Source organism: Argiope bruennichi, chromosome 10 (assembly GCF_947563725.1).
Source record: "Argiope bruennichi chromosome 10, qqArgBrue1.1, whole genome shotgun sequence".
NCBI lineage: Eukaryota > Metazoa > Arthropoda > Arachnida > Araneae > Araneidae > Argiope > Argiope bruennichi.
In genome coordinates, this window is record NC_079160.1 from 81096528 (window position 1) to 81123266 (window position 26739).

At 29.0% G+C, this 26739-nt stretch overlaps 1 protein-coding gene across 3 annotated transcripts in view; it reads right to left on the reverse strand.

Moving 5' to 3' along the window:
• Positions 1-16727, reverse strand: part of LOC129988853 (uncharacterized) — a 106945-nt gene extending 90218 nt beyond the window's left edge. For all 3 annotated transcript variants that reach the window (XR_008785692.1, XR_008785691.1, XM_056097132.1), the window contains exon 1: positions 16528-16727. Coding sequence is in view for 1 of the 3 variants with exons in the window: in XM_056097132.1 (XP_055953107.1) it covers positions 16528-16533 (6 nt within the window). In the remaining 2 variants the exon portion in view is untranslated. The remainder of the gene's footprint in view (positions 1-16527) is intronic.
• Between the last annotated feature and the right edge of the window lie 10012 nt (positions 16728-26739).

A 26739-nucleotide genomic window follows, 5' to 3' on the forward strand; every position in this document is an offset into this window, starting at 1 on the left:
TTTATTTATTTATTTTAGAATTCTAAAACAGAATGATATGATACAATTTTGATATCAGTATCAATTTTAAAAAAACTATCTTTAGAATAATAATTATTTAGCAATTCCTTTATATCATAAAATTATTATGATTTAAAAATTTTAAAAGAAACAATAAATCTTCAATTTTTCTTCTTTGTAGCAATCAATTACGAACGACTTAATAATTATAGTACAATTATTATTGTTTATTATTTTTATATTATTTTATTTTTATTCGTATTTTTAAAGACTCTTATTTTTACATAAAAACAGTTTTTCCACTGGAATGATAATCGTCTGTGATTTAATTATTATTGTAATATTTATTAAAAATGCAAGTATTATTTTTTTCTAAAGGGCAATTAGTAAGTGCCTATTACTTATTCGATGCATTTGAAATTGAATTATTTAATTTTTCAGTTTTATAACCAATAATTCTTCTGTTAAAAAACTTTTCAACACATTAATTCTTACAATCTAGCGAGAAGGCAGAAAGAAAAAATAACTTCAGGACATTTTAAGTCATCATTCAAACATAGTGAAACATATAATTGTTAAAATTACTCTTATAATAGATATAAAAATCTGTAAATGAAATTCATCTCCTATTATATATATTCAATGTATTTTACTACTTTGATTGATAACATCATTATAAACTCTCGTTTTGATTGATTGCTTTATTTATTTATTATTTTTTTGATTACTTGATTGATGGATGGTATTTTTTTTCTAGTACTGATCTATTTGTCAGTCTAAAATTCCCAATTTTGTATTTACAGCCCGTCTGTCATGTGACAATAATAATAGCTTTGATTATGTCAACTATAAAGATAAAAACTAGAATAAAGATATCAACTTAGTGAAAAATCAATACTTTTTTATTTTGAAAAGTAACATGGATACAATCTAACACACGAATATATAATAAATGAATCGTAGAGATAATATGTTTAAAAATCGAATATGCTTATCGGTAAAATCATTCATTCATTTTTTAATCAAATCAAATGAATTTTAAAATTTATTAAAACATCGCTTCTAATATATTCAACAGACTAAAAAATATCATATTGAATGCCTTTTTAAACGAAAAATTTTAAACTTAATGAATGAAAATTCTCCATAATTAATAGTTAATAAAAATATCATTATTAATTTTTATTATTATCATCACATTTAAGAAAATACTTTTAATGAATCAGTTCATTTTTTATTCCTATCAGACGAATTAAAAAATATATCAAAATACCGGTTATATATTCATCAGACTAAAAATATCACACTGAATGAAAATTTGAAAAAAACAAAAAAAATTTCAGTTTCAAATTAATGTATGAAAAAAAAATTCCACGCCGCTGAAAGAAGATTAATTCAAATTCCTAAAATATGACATAAGCGTTCAGTTGGAATACGTAATCTTCACACTTTTTTTAACAGAGAATTTTGATAACATTTAAAAAATCATTCTATTTTCTATCTTCATGATATTCTTTATAAAATATTTTTCTCTTTATTGGTTTTGATTACTTTTTGATTAAATAAACTCATTCAAAAGTTAATCAGTCCATGCTTTTCTACAAAATTAAAAATGCATTAAAAAGATTATAATTATAGGGAAAAAAGATAAAACATTATTTTAAAATTGAAAATAGAATGGCATTATTTTTGGAGAACATGGGAAAACTTAATACATAATTAGTCTTTAAAATAAAGTTAAAAAATTAATAAAACTATACATTCATCAGTATATTAAAAGATAGATCACTTTTTATTTTAATTATTTGCTACTTTTAATTTTCAATTTAAAGTTCGTTGTTATAAATATTATGAAATCTTGCAAACAATATTTTCGTCTCAAATGTTCTATTTGGACGGTTCATTGTTATGAAACCACAATTGAATAGAATAATCCGATTATAAAATTCCTAAAACTACAAAATAATCTATTCTCATCAAGAAAACATAAGTAACACCGCAAAATATCAAAATAACACATTCGGGAATGAGTAAAGAATTTGTTTTATGAAAATGAATTTTTTCACAGTAAAAAAAAAGTCAATTTATAGAACAATATATTGAAACAAGTTATATCAAGAAAAAAAAAAGAAATGAAGAAATAGAAAACTAAGTTTAAGTTACTCTATACTTTATGTCAAATGATAAATAAGAAATTAATGCTTCTATCATAAAAACATTCGAATATTTCTAAATTAAAACATCAAAACGATTAATTAAAAATTTACAATAAATACAATTCAAAACTATTTAAGCGTATATCTAATGTTTAGTTTGTAGATAAAGAATCATTCTAATGAAAGTAGTATCAGTAATATATACTGAATAGCTGTTTATCTTTTTTAAAGCGATATTGAATGAAAATCCAAACAATCATGTCTGGCGTTAGTCTAAATTTGCTATCACTCAACAAACAAGTTATTTATAAATAACAAGAAGCAACAAGAAAATTTATATCCAACACAAAGCTCCTCCAAGAAAAGAGAAGAGCTTGAATATGTTGCCGAAAGACCTGATAAAGTTGGTTATGCTTCTTTGTCAAATATCCCACTTTATAACAACTTTCAAAACAAGAGTATATTAAGTAGTCAAACGGCTTCTTTGTAGCTCTAACCATTTGCGGTTTCAATCTGAAACGCTTGTTTCTTTTTTAATAATATTTACAAAATTTCTTTGACGCTTTCTTTATTTTCAGTGACAGTGGCAGTGGCTTAAGATATCATTTGCAAAAATGTATTTCATTTTCCACAAACTGCGACTTTGATCTCAAAACAAACGATTTATCTTTCCGTTGTGAGAGCTTTCATTTCTTTTCTTTATTTTAGAATGTAGGTATTGGATAAATAAACAAATGTATGCGTTTGTTACTTGCCTTATTAATATAAAATGGATATTTTTGTTGAAAAATTGTACTCATAATTGTACATTGTTATATTCATATAAAATGTAATGATGATTCTGCTCTGTTTATATTAAAGGTGTGCGTGTGTGCGTGCGTGCGTGCGTGTGTGTATGTAATTACCTAATTTGGCAGATATATATCTTGAAGCATTGGAATGTGCAATTCAGAGCTCTTTTTTAATTTAAATTAGAATTTAAATCACTTAAAAACTGATCTGAAACTTGGGATTTTTCCCGCAAAAAATTCTGAAAGTATTTTTGCACACCAAATTTTAAATCGTTTCAAAATTTTAAAAATTGTCTTTCTAATTTTAATATTAGAATTTTTTTTTAATATTAGAGAATTTTGTGTATTTGTGGTTAATTCGGATGCGCAAGGGTAGAATCTAGGACCTTCTGGTTTGCAGCCCAGTAACATGACCACAATACAAAATCAATTGCTCGAGTAGAATAGCAGTTAACTGACTTATAAGCTTTCAATACAGACTCTCCCTCCGGTGAATCGGAGGTCAGAAGAACGATATAGCTGTTAACTGGCTTATAAGCTTTCACTACACGAACAATTGCTTTTGTATTGTGGTCATGTTACTGGGCTGCAAACCAGAAGGTCCCAGGCTCTATTCTCACTTATTGGGATGTATTAGCTGTTGATTCTAATGCGCATGTACCCATTTGTACCCATAGCTGTTAACTGCCTTATAAGCTTTCACTGTACATTTATAACATTATCAACTGATTTTGGAGGGTGTACTTTATAATTATAATGATGATGATTGATTCATCAATATAATAATGATGCAATTCATTACCATAAAAATACAAAATAAATACGAAACAATTCATATGGGCATCTTTAATAACATTTTGTGCATAAGCAAAATCATAATACGATTAAAAAAAGTAGTCATAACCTATAGGTAAAATATCTTCTAAAAATGCACTAGCAAACTTTTAGAGCTACTTCTACAACATAAATGCGTATAAATTTTATTATTCTTGAAATTTTATTATTTTATTTTATTATTTATAGAAAGATCACAATTTTTAAATCTTTATTTGTATTTAATCCATTATTTTTAATACGATAAAATAATGGATGCTACTCGTGAACTGTGTTATGAGCATAAAATCATTAGACATTAGAAAAAAGATATTTCCAAAAGAAAATAAGCAACAAAAACTATAAAATTGAAATCTGCCATCGCATCATTTCGTTATCATGTGAGAGCATTATTATTTTTATAAGTCATTGTTTGTCTTAATTAATTTAAGTCATTAACCAATTTCAATCGCTTTGAAACAGTCACGTGATTATCAGATTACGTATGCGTCGTTATTTAGAAAAAAATGTGTTTCTTTTTTTTCCCCCATCTGAAGAAAAAAAACACCTTTCGATATCTCCACTTGCAGTTTCGAGTTGATTCCCTTATTCTTCTTTGTGCTTCTTCAGGCGATTTATGATCCATGCCCCTTAGTTTCTGCCCCAGTGTTTTGAAGCTTCAGAAACCCCAAACCAAAACAACATCATGTTCTCACATGAAAAAATAAAAACCCAAGCGAGAGAAATCTTTCTAACATCATTGTTCAACGAACAACAAGAAAAAGGAAGCATTAGACGAATAAAAATGAAATACTTTTACCATGCATTCCATAAGCTTAAAAGATCAGTACTGTACCTTTTTAAAACTTTAGCAAAAAGAATGAAGATACTGGATATAATAAATAGAAATCTGTATTTAAAGAATAGTTAACACAATCAAGAGATACCGGATATATAAAATGTACTTAAATTCGTAAAAATACTCTTAAATTCGTAGGACTTATTCCCCGAATCAATGTTATATAAGGATTGGAAGAAAATACCAACTTTTTTGCAAATATTAGCTTTTTCACCTGAACAGTTTCAAGGAGATTTGGTTTCAAAATATTTCTGGAGTCCTTTTTAGCACGCTTATAACATTGAACAAGAACAAAAAAGAATTTTCAGTTATAAATCGAAATTCTCCTATAATCGAATATAATAATTATCGAATATAATTCTCCTATAATAAATATAAATCGAAATCCTCCTAAATTCCAAAGTTCAATATTGTGAGTGAAATCCAATATTTAGAAATGTTTGTGCCTAACAGTAAGAAGGATATCTTTAAAAAAATGGTGATCCTTTTGTTTCTTTAGAAGACATCCTACAAAGCCTAAATACAAATAAAAATTTATTTTTGTAGAAAGGTTAAAATACTTTCACATTTTTTCAAAGGTTTACCAAGAGGAATTGCATTGTATCCTAATTCTAAAAATAAAATTATTAAAAATACACTGAAATAATTATGCTTTCCTCCACCATAATTATGCTTTCCTCTGAAAAACTGTTTTGCATCAGACTCAAATATTCAGACAAGCTAATTTTAAAAGACTAAATTTCATTCTAAAAATCTAATAAATTACACGTTTGGAACATAACAGTCACTTTCCAAGTATTTAATTTCCTGTATAGACAAATTCAAGCTCAGACGGATTTAATATAATGTCAATAACAACATTTCGAGACAGTTAAAAAACTAACTGTAATTTTGTAACATTTAATCCCATTTTACAAGTGCATTGCTTTATTGCATTAAATCAGATTTTCAGTATTTTCACTTACAAGTTCTTCTTTTGTTCAAAGCATGACGTCATATATAATTTTGCTGAGCGACCGAAAACTTTTATCCCGTTGTTGCCATAAGAATTATAATTATTTTTTATTCTTTATCAATTTTAAACTTATTAGCATTTATGAGTTGTTATTCATATAAAGGTATTTCTTTACATAAATTTAAATTTAAAAATTTATTTTTTAGTTGAAATAATAAATAAATATTATCTCAAATATACATGTCATTCATTCTTTTTTTTTCTATTGTAAAAATAATTTCGTGTTCATAATCAATTTTGTTCTTGTCCTAACAATTGTTCTTGAATCTAGAAATTATAATATTTTCTCATTTTTCAGGAATACAGAATATTAAGAATATTTGAATCGAAGAAATATTATTATAATCTATTGATTTCACACACAATAAATACTTCAAGATGAATATTTGAATCGAACTACTAATGTCATTTTTAATTTGAAATTATCGAATAACCTATTATTAATATCTATTATTTACCTTAGCAGACGAAATATTCTTGTAAGAAACATATTCGTATTTAACGTACTTATTTCTTTCTTGAGCTTTGGCAAACAGAACTGAATCTAAATGGTTGTTTAGTTAGGATTATAAAATATAAATAGTTAAATTTTTCTTAATTGATTGTAGTTGTCGCGAAACTTATAACTAGTTATTTTTCAGAATATGTACATGTCATTATTTTATTTTTTTCATTTGTAAAAAAGTATTTCTTATTCATAATGGTTTTTGTTCTTGTAATAACTTTTTTTTCTACAATCAAGAAATTGTTCTATTTCCTTATTCTTCTGGAATACAGAATACTAGATAGTTTAGAATTAATGGAACTGATTAATTTCACATACAATTTGGATCGAAGTACTAATGCCACTTTCAATCTGAAATTCATCGAATAAATCCCACTCGTAGTAATTCAAATTTATCAAACGATTACTTACCTTTGCAGACGAAATGTCTTGTTGGAAACATATTCTTATTTAATTGTAATCGTTCATATAATTATTTCTTGCTTAAGTTTTGGTAAACAGATCTGAATGTAACTGGTTGTTTACTTACGATTACAGAATATAAATAGTGTAATTTTTCCTAATTGATTGTTGTTGTCAAGAAATTTATTTTTGACTTCCTTTGACTAATTTATAGACAGTATAAAATTAGCAGTCGGCGTTTGCATTTCTTTCCGAGTTTGCAGTTCTTTCACCGTCATTTTCATCCTTGAAAAGGGTTGCCATAGTAGTACAAACATGAAGTTCGTTACGCTCAAAAATACCTACACATCCATGCAAATTATTAACATATCCCGAAATGATAAAGATTTCAAATTCTAATTATATTTTTTTAATAAATTTCTCCTTATCTTGTTGAAAGAAATGAATTAATTAAATTGGTGGGAGGAAAAAATAGTGATATATATATTCATGCTTGTTGTAAAGTGGCTTCATTTTTCAACATTAGAACAAGAAATTGATGCTTTACAATATAAGTCTGAATATCATTAGTGGAGTTTCTTCAAGTTACATTCACCTAAGTAAATAAAAAAGTATGCAGGATTCACATTAATATATCATTGCTTGTTATATTTACCTATTGCGCAAATTTGATCATTATGTCTCCAAATGAATCTCTCTCTCTTTATTTCTCTTTTGTAAAAAAGATGAAAAGATGCATCAACGCATTTTTTTAATGGACGAAGGTTAGAAATGACTTTTGAATCTCTGCTTTCACCAAATAATAAATTATTTGGAATTTTCTCACATTTTGTACTGATTATTTCCAACACATTGCGCAAAAGTGAATAGCAATTATTCATTTTATAATATTACTTGGTAGTAAAATTAAAAATATTTTATTTTAGAAGTATCTAAAAAAGCATATTAATTCTGCTTGTCAATGTTTAGCAAACAGAAAAAAAATGAGGAATTTCAGTTATTATTAATCTCATGTTCAGTCTCATTTGAGAAAAAGATAAATCATTTGCAAAAAAATTTATCATTTAATTTTTATTTTTTCTTGTTAATTTAAAAAATATCCTTCAATGTAATATAATGCAAAACATATACATCTCTCCATTTTATTTTAGAAATTTTTATTTATATTTATGATATTCCTACAAAATACAACTGAAGAATACATTAAATAATGCACTCATTTAGTTTGATCACTTTTCTGAAGAATTAAATAAATTACTCTGCAACAAAACTATTATCTTTGTACTATGATACGAAAGGGTATAAATAAGTACGCATCTAACTTTGTACACTAATAGTAAAAATATACAGAAGATGATAGTTTGAAATGGAAATGCATTATCAATTTATTACTTTTCAGCGCAATTGCCATTTATGTTGAGGCATTCGTTTTAGAGCTGGATTAATTGGAAAAATCCTTGTCTCATAGAACACCGGCGGCCCATTCGTGCAAAATTTCAAGGATTTGGTTAAAAAGTTCTGGAACATTCACGAAATACCCTCAATTTGAATGCCCTTGAATACCCTGAAATTATATCATACTTTGGTACCCTCAAATTTTCATCTGTTTAAATCCATGAAGAAATATCTCACTAGTCAAAAGGTTAACTGGGATGACGATGTCATACAGGCCAATTGTGCTTTATACTATCTGGATTTTCAAAATAAATTAATGCTTGAACAAATGTTTCAGCATGAATGACAATTATACTTAAAGTAATAAATTATTAATTCAATTCCGCTTTTTGCTATTGTGTATAGAATTATAAACGTTACTTTTAGATATCCCCTCGTATAAAATTATAGTTAAGTTTATTTAGGAGTGATTTGAATAAATAATATAGTTTATTTCCTCCACATGATAAAGCAGTTTAAGATTGAATCTCACACCGCTGCAGCTGGTTATTTAAATAAACAGACGATTATTAAGAATTTTGCATGCTATCTCTAAAATGTAAGTAAATAATAACATTAACTGGCAGCTGAAATGTTCAAATTTTGCAAGCAGCAACCCTACAAAAAACAGATCTAACATTTGCTTGAAAAAACCGATCGCCAATCGCCAACATGATGAACTAATCCCCATTAAATATGCACAGTGCGCTTAAAAAAATTATACCGAGCCTATCCTTATACAATAATACTTTAATGGGCAGATAATGAGGTAGATAATGTTATCTGTTCCTGGGTGGTATGGGCTTGAAGCATGGAAGGGCCTAAAACAAAGACGCTTTTATTTATTTCAATGCCATGAAGAAAATAAACAATCGCCAATCGATGCGCGTGCACAGCAAACCGTAACTGTTGAATATCAAAACCAATGGTTTAGAATTAAAGTGATGGAACCGTTACGGTCAAAGACACACGACAGTATCAATTTTCATCACCCTTCAAGTGCCTTTGTTCCACAGCCCATTTTGGTTCGGCCGATTTGTCTTTCTTTTGTTCGAAGAATGATTTCTTTTTAGCTTCAATGAAGTGTACAGTGTAGTAGCGCACGCGATATTCAACAAAAATTCAATCTTTTTTTTTTTTTTTTTTGTAATTTAAAAAACAAATGTTAACAGCTGTGTGATCCTTATTGAAAATATCATTGAAAAATATCGTACATTTGTATACTGCATGATGTTTTACAATGAGTAAATTCCTGTTCACGTGACTCGTTCAAAGGCGCTATTCTATCTAATATTGAAAATATTTACATGTCTTACAGGAATGAGGCGTGCCTTTCAGGAAGAATAAAAAGACGAGACTTAGTGAAGTAGGTAAAATGAAAAGGAAAAGACATAGTGAAGTAAGAGAAGATGTAATGACAATGTGCATTTAAGTGCAAATTTTATTGGTCACGTGAGTATAATATCATGTGAATCAATGTGATTTTTTACGTTCTTATATACAAAGTGATACAGAGTGAAAGTGTAATAGTCGTCAAAAAATTTCAAACTCGGGATTTTGACAAATTTTAAGTTTCAAACCTTTATTATCCGAAATGCAAAATTTTGGAATTAAATCTGACAAAGAAATTAAGCTAAACTCATAGATTTGTAATAGTGAGTAGCAGAAAATATTAATTTTATTTCTCAAAATGTTTGAAATATTATAATAACTTTTGTAATAAGCAGTAGGGTTTTAGGCACTAAGCATCATGAAGTCCCTTTTTTTAATAATTTTTGATTAATTTATTTACACATTTCAATATTTTTACTTGACAACATGTTGATTAAAATGCATAAATATACAACAGCTTCAGGTTAAATAAACAATAAAAGAATGCTAAATAAACATGTGATATGTTATGTTATAATTTATGTTAGTAATTAGTAGCAGTTAATTCTATGCTATTTTAGCAATTTTGTAAAAATGCATATATTTTTATGCATTTAATTATTATTACACATGATTACACGGAATCTACATTTGTGCGTAATGTTATCTAAGAAGACGTTCGGTGTTTATAATTACTTCAATAATTGCTCTTAATGAAATACTTAGAAAACTTGACCAGTTATACTTGATAAAAAGTTATTGTTATCTTAATAATTTATAATTCGAAAAATTTGTATTTTATTCTAAATTTATTTATTTGGCAATTAGCATAATATCTTTTGAATTGACCTGCTTGCGGACCTTTCACGGCCCAGTGGTCCTAGGCGGTTGCCTAGTCGGAAATTTACCACTGTTAACAAATACTCAACCAAATGATAATGATAGAAAAATATTTTTAAAGTCAAATCTAAGCCAAAAACTATGTTTATATATGAAATGAAAATATATTGATTATATGCTTCTTCATTACAGAAAAAAAAATTGTAAGATTAATCTGAAAATATGATAACTCATGATGATTAAAATTCTAATTAGGAAAACCGTCGCTCACAAAAAATATTGCGCTCCGAGAAACTGAAGAAAGATAATATTTTTTTCCGTATGGTAAGCCATGTATACCTATGTCAGTGTACGATGTTCCAAAATTTACCTACTCATTTTCACTACATCTAAAAAATCTATAAGATCATCTAGGTATCAAACATACTAAAGGCGTTTTCTTATAACATAAAAGATTTAAAAATAATTTGATGAATGATTAGGATGCTTTCCTCGCCAACTTCGTTGTTGTCCGATACTGTATCCGATGTTCGTCAGTTTCAGTTAGCAAGTGTTTAAAATCCACTGGCCATTCGTTCAACGTTGGAAGCTTAATCTTTCCATGATGACAAGATATATTTGCTGAGCGGCCAACTTCCGATTCAAAACTGAAAACCCCATAATGAGAAGATCATTTGCTTGTATCTCTCCAATACCTTTGAATCAATTTTTCACATTTTGTCGCCAACTTAGCAGCTTCACAATTAGTACTTCTTTTCAAACTGTCAAATCTCACTCGGTCTTTCTTCGCAATTTTTTCTTCTTCTGATATCGCTGGACGTTTCATTACTATTTAAACAAGCAATGCAGGGTTAACACGTGTATTGCTTAGACATTCACGTGATTGCTAGCCGCGAGAAGAAAAATATCCGTTACTCGAAAGAAGTAAACAAATCGAAAAGCTATTCATTAGTGTTGCCACAAACGATGTATCTAAAAGTAGAATTAGCAAATAATATTGTTTTAAACTCATCTGCTGTTATGAACTTAATTGATGTATGGACTTAATGGATGTTAATCTTTTTTTTTTGTTACCATTTTACCATTAAGTATAATATAAATACTTATTTCGCCCTAAAAATAATTATTTAACTATTTTAAACAATACTGGCAAAACAAATCTCAAATATCATAGTCAGGTGACTCTTATCTACCAATCACAAAGCGAATAAAAAAACAATGTTTATATAAATTTTTTATATAAAAGAGAGACAATATTAAGAATTATTTAAATATTATTTCATTGACTTTGAATTTAATCTTATAAGCAGAACGGCCAAAAAATAACTTTTCGTTTTTTTTAAAGCATCCGTGGCAAAAACTGATGAACAGAATGACAACAAAATTCATATGCAGACTGTGAAACGCACTGGGAAAAGAATTCAAAATAAATGACTAAATAAAGGGAAAGAAAGAAAGAAATACAAGAGTGTATACCAGAGTATACCAGTGAAGTATCTTGCACACAGGAAAGATCAGAACAATGAAAATGTCGAACGTTAATCAAGAGATCTTCATGTTGGCTGATAAAAAAAATTATTTTCCTTCATTTGCATGCCATTCATTTCTGTATAGGCATTTTTACATTTTTGTAAAAATGCCTATAATATAGAGAACATAGAATATATAATATAAAGAATAGAATATATAATATAGAGAATAGAATACATAATATAGAGAATATAATATATAATATAGAGAATATAATATATAATATAGAGAATATAATATAGAGAACATAATATAGAGAAAGTATAGTAATCGTCAAAAAATTCCATGTCAAGATTTTAATGAATCTCCAAGTTTTAGACCTCCCAAAGTTCGAAAAACACATTTTTGGGAAATGTATGTCCGTCTTTATGTCTATGACAAATATAACTCAAAAATACTTTGATCTACATGGTTGAAATCTGTTGAAAAGTTCGTCTGTTAGAAAATAAGTTAAAACAATAATTGCAAAACGAAATGAGCTAGACGGATAAAATTTGGTACATAGATTTAATATCGATAGTGTAGACACCTATTAAAGTTCGTGCGAAATCCAACCACGGATTGCCTGTCTATGGCTCGTACTTTTAGAGACATGTAAACGCGAAAATTCAAAACAGCAATAACTTAAATATATTAAATTTGGTATGGGATTTCCCAACTACAAATGCAATTTCATGACAAATGTTTGTTTCAATCGGTTAAGAAAAACGTGTCTTAAAACACAAATTCGATTTTTGGATACTATTAAGGCATGCCAGGGATTAATCGCCAAATAATTCGCCAAGATTGACACGATGGATCAGTTAAAAAAATGCTAAATTCAAGCCAAAAGTTAATATTTAGTAACTATTCCATGCCAATGCCATGTAAAGCGTTTTCTGGCATGTTAAGTTCATTAGAGTGTAAGCGATAAGTTTTGGAGGGACCACCACCGCTGGTTTTTTATCATTCGCACATTAATAAAATTTCACAAAATCTATTTTCGTGCTTTCATTGCGACCTCTTTCTACTTCTATAGTGTCTTGTTTGTTGTTTGTTTTTCCTTTCTCTGTTTGTACAAAAAAAAAAAAAAAATGGTTTCATTTTGTCCATTACTTTTAACTGCAGATATCACCAAACAGAGAAAGTTATTTAAATTTTAATGTGTATAATTTTCAATGAGAATTTTTTTGCTGACAGATTCTAATCCTGCTTTAAATCATGGAGTTGTTGACAGTTGTAGCTGATCGATTGATATGCGCTAACGAGCGCAATATAAAACGATGCCAAAGGAGAGAAAAAAATGATCTTATAAAATATAAAACAAGTTATTTTTCTAATAATCTGTGAAATTCTGGCATCCGGATTTGGCGAATTCTTATTGCAGCGATGGCAGGAAATTTTATTGATCCAAGCCAAGTTTTCTTTCAAGCTCGAAAGGACTGAACTATTTTCCATATTTCTCTTCAGAGCTTTCTGTGAATCAAAATATCCAAGATAACAGTTCATTCTTAATGCATCGCATAAAATGTGTTCGGTACTTTTAGATATGAATCCGTGCATTAGAATCCATAAGAAAGCTCAGATAGACATATAAAAATAGTGCCGCGAAAAAGTATTTTAAAATTGTACTTGTTTCAGTATTTGTAAAACTTGTTTACTTGGTTAGGGATTTGTTTCGATTTTATGTTTTACCAAAACTCGATTCAATGTTACGCAATATGTTTTTACGATGTAAAAAACATTTTGTTTAGGATGGAATATTTGTTTGCCGTAAAGCTGCAAGGAATCGGGACTGGAAATTTTTTTTATAGAAATCACAAGAACATTCTAAATATTTCTATAGTTGTAGTTACTAACTAATCGAAGTGTATATATGATAGTAAATAATAATAACGTAACCACTTGTGGTAGTTAGCCGGAATTATTTCACTTTTGTCTGGAGCGTTTACCTTTTTACTTTTTGTCCCGGATTCGAACAATATATCCCAATATACTGTTCGAACATATATCCCCATCCCCTAGTATCCCAATTTTATATATTAGTAGATATTTTTTTTAACTTAATATAATCCGTCGCACCATGGCGATGAGAAGTGGTATGGTGATAAGTTTTCTCCACCCTGGTGATATAGAAATGGTAGGGTCAGTTAATTGCTGTGAAGAAGGAACGTGCCTCCTATTGGAGGGGTTATTCCTTAGCCTGTGATGGTCTTTATGAGTCAACCATAGTTTCCACCCATGCTGTCATGGCTTTTTGATCATTAATTTTTTTCCGTATGGAAATGAATGACACGTTTCTGGTTATTTTATTCTAATTCTTCTTGTTATACACATTATATAGTAGATTCAAGTTTTTCAATTCACTTTCCAGCTTTACTAAGAATATAACTTTATAATCTTAATTCTACTAATTTTAAACAGCAATATATCTTATTTTTACTTTTTTTTCTGTTCCAGCATTTTTCAATTTTTTTTAAAATCAACTATTTTATTATTTGCTTTTATTCATATTTCATTTATTTGCTTTTCTTTTTATTTCTATATTATTTTTAATTCCCAGTCCCCAACAGGCATCTCTGTTTATAAATTGTTCCTAAATGAAGTTCAGAAAACATGGCCCCTTTATTTACTTTCTTAATATAAATTTTGCGACTTCTTTAGCGTTCATTTCAGTCAGCCAAATATCATAGCACTGTAAAATATGCTCATATCTCATTTTAAAAATCTTGGCAGCTAATAAAGCTAGTGATGCGATTTTTTTAAAAGACATTCTACGATACATCATTGAAAGTAATCATTTGATTGCTAATCGAAACAGAATAAAATCCATAAAAAATAACACAGAAATATGTTTAAAATTATTATTTAATTTATCCCTTATTACACGAAAAATCAGAAGAAAAAAAACATGAACATAAATGTTTTTTTTAATTATTATTGAACTTTATTTCAACCTTAACATGTAAGGAAAATATTAACTACAAAGTATTCTTACACATTTAAAGTAATATTTTTCTTAAGTTACATATATAAGGAATATATTAAGTAAACGGAAAATAAAAGGGAAAAGTATTACAAATAATAACTTCAAAATTTAAGTTTTATTTAATACATTTACTATTAGAAAAACATAAAGAATTAATTAACAATGAAGCAGGCTTGATGCATTAATACATAAACTAATAATTTATTTTAATCCCAAAATAACAATTAATAATTAGTTTTTATTAAATTGAGCTCGGGAAATAATTTTCTAAACTTTGATTGAAGACTAAATCAAAAAATAATTTATGTAGTCGCCAACCATTTTATAAAAAATGAAATTTATTTATGAATTTATATGCAAATATTTCAAAATATCACTGTCAATGTCACTTCCAAAAACTACTGTCATTTTTCTATTTTTAATTTGAATATTACATCATCATTAAAAACACTAAAAATAGCCTTTGAATTACATTAATATATTAAAAATCAAGACGCATCAAATAATGGCTGAAATTCCATAAAAAAAAAATTGTTTACGTAAGTAGATTTGGAATTAAATATTTACATTTAATCCAAATCACCTGAGATAAAAGTGTCAAAACTCAAAACAAATAATATTTTATATAAATACCACGATAGAGAGCTTGAAGAAGCAAATGAAATTTACAATGTTTTATGCACACTAATAAAAAAATATCGTTGCAGATTTAAAAGATTATTAACCCACGGACATGCAGTGTTAGTAAATGTTTATTCAATTCAAAAAGATTTTTTAGTTGGAACCTTGTTTACATACGAATGTTATTTGCAAATATGTTCCTACTTCGTATTAATTGAATTCCCTATGTTGATTTTAAATGTCAATCAACTTTTAAATTTAATAATTTGCCGCAGTTGGTAAGGAATTCGATTAAAAAGAAATCAGCTATTATTATTTATATATTCTTAGCATATAATTTAATGAATCATCATCAATCAGGAATGTCAAATTTCCTCAATGCCTAACTTTTAATTTATAATCCAAAAATATTTTAAATTTTTTGAAATAATTTTAATGCATTATTTATTTTATTATTACAGATTGGTTAATTTAAATTTTAAAGCTTTAACCACTATTATTGTTTTGTTTATAAATAATTAGAAACCTGAAATCCTTTCATTATATTGTGTTAATTTTATATAACAGTAATAACAATTTTTCGTTGACATCGATTGTTGCCACTTTTTTTTGCATAATATCTTTATGGAGAAATCGTAATGGCGATTAGGCAGTATATATGCATATACCATAGAGATAAAATTTTAATTTATTTATGCCATTTTATTTTATGATAAAGAAGTAAAAAAGTGATGCATTGCACAAGCGCCATTTACATTTGCTAAGCCATAGATTACTATTGTAAAAGGAAAAAATTAAATAATATTTCCAGCGTCACGTAATTTCGGCAAGCCTTTTATTTCCCCCCCCCCCCAAAAAAAAGATATCTGCATATCTCTCTTTCTTCAATGATGTCTTTGAAACATCACTATAAAAATATAAATGTCAATTTAATGCTCATTTATTCTTTAAATTATTCTTTTTTTCTAATTTTAATTGTTTGATATTGAAACATATATTTATATTCTATAAAAAGTGTTGTTAGAATCTGAAACGGATTCATAAGAAAATGTTTTAGGATTAAGTCATTTATTTTTTGTACTGGTATAGATAAAAATCGTAGTAACTGCGAGTGGGAAAGCTTTCTGAAAAGTTCCAAAACACAATTCTCATATTACAAGAATGGAAGCAAAAAAAAATAGTAAATTCGTTGATACAAAAACAAAAACAACATCCTACATACTCTCATTTTCTGTTCCTTTTCAAAAACGCTTTAGTTTGACAGGCAAACATTTTCTCTCTTTTTCGATAGTGGGCGAAAGTAAAAGATTCCTCACAATTCGAATGAACTTAATTTTTCCTTTTTGCGCCTTTCCTGAAGAAGGATAATAAAAAAATAAAAACGCACCAAACAGGCGATAAAGAGCCAAGCATGGGAGATTTCCTCTTCGAGCTCGAAAATGAGACAGTCGGGGGGGAAAATCAGACGGTCAAAGCTTTCGGTCAGACACTCCCTAACACAAAAAAGATACTTTGTTTATTTCACATCACGTGATTGTCTGACGTAATAGCGCGCCAAGGAAGTGTGCTGTATCCCGCCAAAAAAAAGCGATAAATACGCCAATCTGCTTCAGATATCCAATAGGCAGGTGTATAGGTCAATTTTAAACGGTTTTTGTTTTTACATTTGCTCATATTTTTTTCGGGTATGCTGGTTAATAGAAAGGGAATGGTGTTTTTGAAATTTTTTTGTTCATAAAACTTATCGGTTCATGAACTTTCATGGTTAGTTTTTGAACTTGCTTGTTTTTAAAGAGAGCTGTTTATGAAAAACCTTCCATGTTTTGATAAGTATAGTTGCCGCTCTGTATTTTTGATGAGAATAAATATGCAATTCATGGAAGATGGAAAACATAATAACTTACTTCTCGTATTTACATAATGATGTCTTTGATAGAATGTATATAAATTTCGATTGCAACTGTTCCCATGGTTGATTTTACAATTGAGATATCTACTTCGTTTATTCCTTGAGTCTGTGTCAGTTTCATATTTCCTTTATTCCTCGGTTTAAAATAAATTTAAAGAGGATTTTATAAAAATAAAACATGCCTATTTCATTAATTTTGAAAATCTGAAAAAAAAATAGTTCATTCTTTTTGTAATATTACTGCTGCCAATATAGGATATATATGTTTGTAAATGTAGAAGAAATGGACGTTCTAAATTCGTAGTAATGTAAATACCATTTTTATTATATTCTAGATATTAACTTATCAAAAAAGGCATTGTATTATTTTAAAAATCTCAATTTAACATTGATTTTGAAGTGAAAGTGTATTTCTAGTTACTTTGAGTTATTTTAATTTATTTATTTTGAGAAAGTGACTCATCACTGTAACTTTAATTCGTCGATTTAAGAAGGAACATTTCCTATAAAAATGATAGACTTTTAAGGATAGTGATGTTACTGCAGCATGCTAAAGTTTATAAAATAAACATTTTAATTATTTAAAGCCCAAAACTTACTCACTGGAAAGTTGAAAGTATTACAAAATTTTTATGATCAAATATTTTATATTATTATAATATTTTATAATATCTTGAAAGAATGAAAAGAATGTTACTCTCTAAACTGAAAAAAAAATCATTTCCTACAACGTTTATGAAAATAACAATCTATTAGCAAACGATTTTAACCCTTTATTTCTCTATAATTTTTTCTTCTTAATTTGGCATAGTCAATGAATTTTCAAATTTTACGGACGATAATTAACGACAGTTCTACTTAACTCAGATTCTATTTACTAATAATAATGCATAACGCTTTTTGATAGATTGGCTATCTTAAATATTATGTGAATCGGAAAAAATTTTGAAGATTCTAACGATCATATTTTTTTATTCACAAATTTTGCATCTGAATTTTGTGTATTTACACACGTTAGTGGGTTATCTGAATAAAATGGTACTTTTAATTTTTGTACAGCAAATTAATTAGCAGAAATGAATTTTAACCTGTAAAATCCTTGACTTTTTAAAAAATTGATTTTAAAATATTCTTTTTCTTTTTTGAACAAATTAGGGGTAAAAAATGGTATAAAAACCATATTTTGCTTTACATGATTTTTTGGTTCCGCCGTTTCTAATTGGCAACGAAAAGTTAAAATCTTTAAAAAATTGTGCACAGTGATATAAATTTAAATAAGCACTTTAATTCTCAAATAATATATACTTTTAATTCAACACTGCAAAATAAAATGTGATTATTCTAAAATGAACAGGATATGGTAGTCGGAAGTAAAAATCGTCAATTTATTTATTGTTTTTTTTTATCAGTATAGAAGTTGCCATGCATATGTTGTAAATTGATTTTATAATGCATGCAGTATATGTCTTATTGACAACAGATATGGAGTTTTCCCTTTATTTTCATAATATTTATGCCAAATAATTTAGGTTCATAATATTTTTATAAAACTCGATATTAAAGAACATTTATTAACATGCATATAATTTATGCGGTAATGACAATCAGGTGATCTAAGTATCGACTATTAAGGGCTTATAAAAAAAAGTTCATTTAATACTAAATTCGTGTTTAACGACATCCTAGTATCGAGAAGTAATAATGTCACTTAACGTAAAGTCGTCATGTGCAATCAATCTTAGAAATTAAAGATATTATCTAAAAAACTATAATATAATGAGAAAGGAAAGTTTAGAGCGTCAGTATTTAATATAAGAAATGATAATACATTGATTGATTACATAAGACAATCGATCGTTTAAACTTAATTTTTTCATTTTCAGAATTAACTTAAAAGATGAGAATTCATAAGTAGATACAAGAAAAGAAAAAACAAGATCAAAAGAACTGTCCCCCCCACTTCGCTAAATCGTATTTATGGGGATGGTTGGTCCATTAAATAGGTATAAATAATCTGGTGGGAAAATCAAGAAACACGTTTCGAAAAGTTCTTAAGGCTATTAAATGATTCTTAATCAGATTATAAAATATATATTTTAATGCCGCTTGCGATCTTCCCTCTTTCTTTCGTAAGAAAAACGGTCTTTAAAAAAAAAAAAAAAAAGCCTACCAATTTTTTATTTAAAAGATGAATTATTAAAATGTATGGAAAAATCGTTTGCTCATGTATTTTTACTACGTACAAATATAAAATGTCGCATTTGAATATTTCTTAATGATCAATAATTTAATTTTATCATTACATATTTGGGAAAAGTTTAGGGGGAGGGAACATGAACTTAATTAAAAGAGATAGGAAATTATAAAACTTAAAAACACGTCACTTAACGTGAAATATTTTTTAAAAAAAGTAATAATGAAAAATACATAAACAGTAATGATCTGAGTAATAAAGGTATGAATGGTAAGATTGCATGACCTTATGCATTCAACAAAGTAGTTGGGCCACATTAACCAAGTGTTAGTATTCCGGTTTCCGTATCAGCGAATTAACAGGTCTGACCTCCATTCCGTCGGTGAGCGGTACATAAGCAGGGCTGACCAATGCCCTTTAAATAGAACCAAGGACCCTTATGACCTCCCATGCGTAAGCCTAAAGCCCATGCCCGCTCTGTTGCCGCTTTCATCGTCTGTTAGCGGTCAAAATTTGCAATGCTTAATTTAAAAAGTACTTAACGTTGTTTCAAAGAGGAAAAGTAATATGACTAAAGCAGTCAATATATGAAAGGAAGATTGTTTAACGCAGCTTCTATGAATAAGATCAAAAAGTAATAAATAACTGACATTTTAAATTGACTGAGTTTTTTTTTAATAACTTTGTTTTTTCTTTTAAACTTTCGAAGTAATAATGAATATTATTTAATATACTAATTCATTTCCCTGTAAACTACACTAAATAAATGTAATGATTAAAAAAATTGCAAATGCCTTTTTTTAGTATAATAAAGGTAGAAATTGTTATTCTTTAAACTATTTTCTGCTCTTTTGTCCTTTATTTCTAATTCATTATTGTACATTTTAAGGAATCTGGAAACCAATTTTTTTTTACAAATTCATTACAAGATGGCGCCACTTACATGGAATTAACTTTAATTAAATTAATAGAATAATTGATAACTGAGTCCTGAAATTGTTTAAATAAAATTTAATTACCGAAAACAGATTAATATATAAATGCACATTCATGTACGAACATTAATGCACTGGGAAATGTATGAAAAATTATTTATTGAACAGCTAAAAGGCCGAATTAAATAGAAATAAATAAGAAACTCTTATTTTCAAGCTTCATTCCTGAACCGTACGAAACTTATACCGCCAGTATATGTAGTTTCGGAACGAAAAAGTTTCCATTCACCCATTCATTTTTTTTTTCGTATGCATTATTTTTATTTGGCCTAGGGCATTCTAGAAAGCCACTTTACAATAAAAACACAGACGAAATTCACCTACAGAACACTGATTTAAAAACAAAATGTCCTTCTATACCAGATGTTGCCTGCGAAAGGTCAGGTCATACATAGCAATTAATTCTCAATCAAGATGCTCTGAGCGACAATTAGCCCTACTCTCTTTTATGTCTGGACCCTATCTCCCTTGGTCAAAAACCTTGAACAAAATACCGCCAAACAACAAGGAGCAGACGGTAATCTATCTCATTCAGCTTGGCGGGAACTAGAAAAACTAAAAGAACGGCGCGAGTTTTGCCTGGTCTCCCACCTATCGAGATCCGAGATTTTCGAGCTTAGAAATGCCAGTGGAAACACGTGTTCGTGATTCTTATCCTCAATGCTACTAAAAGATGCGATTGTCTAGATGGGCCATCACCTTGTAGACAATTTCCCTGATCCGATTATCATAGATTAACTAACTAAAGTTGTAGTATAAAACCTCATTTAGCAGAGAATTTAAGGGGAAAAAAATATTATTTGGAACCCATTTCGGATGTATATTTATAGTAACATTAAAAGTAAATAATAAACCCTCTCTCTCACCTCTCTTTTTAAAACGTATTAAAAAAAATCATCATAAACAACATTCTTCTTCTCAATCCTTAATATTTGCTCACATTTAAATAAAAGATTAAAGCTAAAAGCTGTCTGAGTTATTACATAATTGAAGTTGGGGAAGGAAGGATGTTCCAAAATTCTGCCCACTATTACAGACGGCGGTTGATAATTATATGCTCTGATGCTGTTATATTGTGGAATTATTATTGTTTAGAATAAGAATTATAGAATGACAAGTTGTTGTTGTTGTTTCTTATGGCACTTGCCACGGACAAGCCCGCTGTTACGTAGACAGCGATTTAAGTCGCAGGGGGAGCGTCTCTTGTTTTTATAGTAGCACCAACTAGCGCAAAGAGTTCGACTTTGCTACTCACGCATCGTTCATGTTCATTCGCTTGCATAACCCCTTTTTACAGGAGGGCACATTGACACATCTCACAAATAGAGCAACGGAAGAACAACCATGCCCAAACCGGGACTGGAACCGGGGACGCCCAGATCACGGGGATGACGCACTACCCCTATGCCAGGCTGCCGGCCGAATGACAAGTAATAAGCATGAGGAAATTGTTATAGTTTTATAAACTTGTTTACTAAGTATTATTTGTAAGAAATTTTTATTGAACGAACACAATTAAACGGAAAACTTTGAACTGAATATGACATTTTTTAACGATTATCCAAAATGTTATCAGGTGCATTAAAAATAATAAATGGCGATAGTACATGCATCAGATGGTATATGTAAGCTATAAAACTTTCGAAAGATGAAGTATAGAAGGAGACAGAAAAATTACGAATAAAATAAAAACGCTTCGGATTTAGTTTGGCATTGATCCGTTCGTATCAATGCCAAACCGATCAGGATCATAAGCGCCAAGGGTGTCTAATAATATGGTGCAAATAAATAAGATCTAAGTTTATATGAGCCTCAATTTTTTAAACGAATTTTTTTTTCGAACTTTAGTATGTAAAAGAAGAATTTTAGAATTGTCATATTCTTCCTTACATTTTGAATCTTCTCTCTGCTACCCTTTCTTAATTCTAAAGAAATCTTGTCTGAAGTGATTCATTTCAAAACATGCCAGTAATTCTGGATCTGATCTGGAGAACTTATTTCTTTTCCCTATTGAAATTAATCGTATGCATTTATAAATACTACCATACATGTAATGAATTTCCTTTCCCATTTTCCAAGTGTTTTCAAACCCAACTGGCTTGTGTTTGTAAAATTTAGACAAATTTAGTCTGTCGACTTACCAAGACTGGTATTTGATCATTAATGCCTTCGTTTGATTATATATATATATATATATATATATATATATATATATATATATATATATATATATATATATATATATATATATATATATATATATATATAGATAGATAGATAGATAGAGATAGAGAGAGAGAGAGAGAGAGAGAGGTGGTGATGATATTAATGACAAACTGAATCCCAACAATTGTCATAAGTATGCAGACATCAATTCATACTTATATCTATTTAATTCATGCTACTGCTAATCTATACGAGGATTTCATGATGCAATTTGCCATGCTGTAACTCTGCCAATCTATACGAGGATTTCATGGTGTGTGTGTGTGGGGGGGTCCACTTGTATCTGTATCAAAATTTGGTTTTAATCAGACAATTCAAAAATGCATACTTGGTTTTATTAAAATATAAAAACTCATGCACTGGTCTTTGGCATTCTATACGAGAACTGCATGGTGGGGGAAGGGTCATCCCTCTTGTATTGTCCACTTGTATCTGTATCAAATTTGGGTTTGAATCAGACAATTCCGCAATGCTTACTTGATTTGCTTCTAGCATAAAATACTCACATGCAGGACTCTGACATTCTACGAGGATTGCATACAGGGATGGGGTAGGGGATACGCCACTTGTATTGTAACTATTTCATCATGCTCTCTTTTCAAGATATTATTTGTGTTAATGCCTTTTTTCAAAATCCATAATTTCCATTCAGGGAGAGGGATTATGAGAGAAATTTTCATAAAGAACTCTCCTGCTGATTTATCGGTTGGGTTGACCAGTCCTGCTGGTTTATTACTGAGTTGACCACTTCTGTTGGTTCATCAGTTGAGCTGACCACCTCTGCTGGTCCATCAGATGGGTTGAACAGTCCTGCTGATTCATAAGTTGGATTCACCACCTCTGCTAGTTCATCACTGGGTTGAGCACACCTCCTGGTCCATCAATTGGTTTGGACACTCCTGCTGATTCATATGTTGGATTGATCACCCCTGATGGTTCATCAGTGGGTTGACCACCCCTGCTAGTTCATCAGTGGGTTGACTACACCTCCTGGTCCATCAGTTGGTTTGTACACTCCTGCTGATTCATATGTTGGATTGACCACCCCTGATGGTTCATCAGTGGGTTGACCACCCTTGCTAGTTCATCAGTGGGTTGACTACACCTCCTGGTCCATCAGTTGGTTTGTACACTCCTGCTGATTCATATGTTGGATTGACCACCCCTGCTGGTACATCAGTGGGTTGACCACCCCTGCTAGTTCATCAGTGGGTTGACCATACCTCCTGGTCCATCAGTTGTGTTGGACACTCCTGCTGATTCATATGTTGGATTGACCACCCCTGCTTATTCATCAGTAGATTGACCACTCCTACTGGTTCAATAGTTGGGCTGTCCATACTTGCGGATTCAGAGAAAACACTTCTGCTGATTACATTAGTTATTCTCTTTAACTGAAACGACTGATTAACACACTATTGTAAAAGATAAATGAAATTTCTTTGAATTCCATCAAAAATAAATTCTATTAAAACAAGCTTTTAAAAACCACTTTTATCATCATATTAAAATATAGATTTTACTCTTTAATTAATTATTCCTTTTTATAAATAGTTTGAAATTATTAAGTTAATTTTTTTCTTACATTTTCTTAATAGTTAACGACTGCTATGAATGAAAAAGGTAATTAAATTTGTTAATTAAATGGTAGTTAATGTCTGGGGATTTTTTATTAGAGTACTACCACTGAGAACCCATATGTGTATAAAATTCTTGAAATCCTTTCACACTGAAGAAGCCAATGCAATGTATATTCAATCTAAATTGATATAAGTACCAGACAGTTCTAATTAAAGTATCGCTATTGTCAATACTGCGGTGCAAATTGCTTAATGATTTTAAAACGCATAAAAAAATTAAAGTATAAAAAAAGTATAAAAAAATTAAAAATATAAACTTAAAAATAGCTATTTTTGATTTCAAAATTTTGTTTGTTTTATACTCAATAATTAAATTGTTTTTCCAGTGTTTGTGGCAATTATAAGTACTTATTGTTCTGCTTTACTACTTAATTTTTTTTTTTTACTTTTGGGCTTCATGGCTATGATTCAGAAAGTGTATACTTCCTCTTGAATTTAGTAATGTTACAAGTGTCATCATTTTCCTGGGTAAATTCGTTCATTTGTTATGCCAAGCTTTCGGGTTGCTTTTATATTCCTTTGACAGATTCGCATCTAGTTTAACATATACATTGCTATTTTGCGTTAAAATTCTATAATAGCTCCAAGTCACCACTTTCTTTCCTTTTTCTTGTGTTATCTGTAGATCTTTAGCCAATTAAGAGCCAAACGCCATTCATGTAGTGAGAATCTCGCCAACTAATAAGGTTATAACCAATCGTTTTTTTTCTATATCTATGACTGTATCAAACTCCATGCATGAAGATTTAGTTATTTTTATATGTCATTTCGAAGCAATACCAAGACTATTTTGGGACGGACTTAGTAATTTTGAATCCTGGCGAGGAGACTGCACCTGAAGCGGCACCTTTAATATAAAACTACTACTTCACACCATTTAGTAGGTATTTGATCCCGACGGATTTAATGAGCAATAAATCTGCTTATATATCGTTTCCTTAAACCTTAGGCCCAGAAGCACAAACCTTATTTCTCAGTCTTCTCCATATTTCCGTAATTTCTCAGTCTTCTCCTAATATGAAGATGAGAAGATTCTGGCATGGTGGTTGGTTCTAGCCACCTGAACGAGTACAAAAATGGTGAGGGCCGGCTACCTTCTTTTGATGACAAGACGTACTTCCCAAGGGAAAGGTTGCCCCGTTGCCGGTGATGGCTCGTAGGAGTCAACCTTAGTAGTCCCCGCCAATGCTGTCACGGCGATCCGGTCATACAAATTTAATCCGAATGCTTTTAATCGGCGGGCAGAATAGCTTTGTGTGGTTATCACTCAGTATTATAGAACAAAAAATAAAACCTACCTAAGTTCAATCGGATTACCTAAGAGATGTCAGTTGAATATTTTCCTAATAATTAATTGAAGCAACAAAAGAAGTAAAACAAATATGTAACTTTGGTAAATCAATATACATAATCGTCCACCATCGTCTGTAACGTTGGAAATATACCCATCTTTTGTTCTGCATGGCTGTATTTTATTTTGGGAGGGTCTTCATAATCTTGATCCGCAATCTGATGATGAGAATGAATAGTTATTTTAGTTCAGTTTCATTTTTATAAAATAAATAAACATATCCCATTGTTGAGCTATGACATGGCTAATATCTTCTAGTTATTTCTCTTCTTTCTTTCATAAAGTAAACATCATCGGCACTTTTAAAAATATTTCCTCCATATTTTCTAAATAAATTTATATCAATTTTATATATATAGTATCATATAGATCAATGATTTTTTTAAAAATTTTATTTCAATTTAATTGAAAAAACATGTGCTAGAGTAGAAAAATAATAGGCTATTATTTTTTATTCATATTTCCGTATTTTAATCACATTTCAATTTTTCTTTAGTAAAAAATAAAAGGTAAGAACCATGCCCGAAAATGAATTCTTAAAATCGTTTTCATTTGATATAAAACAATTGTGGTTTAATGCTATTAATATTTTTATTTTGGCGATTTGTCCTTTTTGTTTATTATAATTATTGGAGCTTGATTATCTGAACTAATTGGGTCTGGTTTCGTTATTTTAAAATAAAATACTAAGTTTTAATTTTTGATTCGGACAGCGATCGAGAAAAAAGAGAAGTACCAAGATCTAATTAAAAGCGGATTAAGTTGTATTGTTTTAATATCATCATAATGAAACCGAACAAGGAAATTATGCACCTGCATATATTGCCTTTGAAAAATAAAAATAAAGAAAAACTTTACTTAGAAACAGTGGTATTTTCTTATTATCAATATTATTATCGTTGCGAAGGGTGATTTTCCTTTTATTCGTCGGAAACATGGTCATGGAAAAAAAAAGTGGTAGAGGAACTTTTAAAACTGAAAAAAAAAGTTATTTTATTCATACATAATTAAAATATTCCCCTTAAGGTAAGTTAATGCTGTCCATATTCTAAAAAAAAAAAATTCTAAGAGAAAACGTGTCTTTTGAGGTGTAATTATTATAGCATTTACTGAATATAA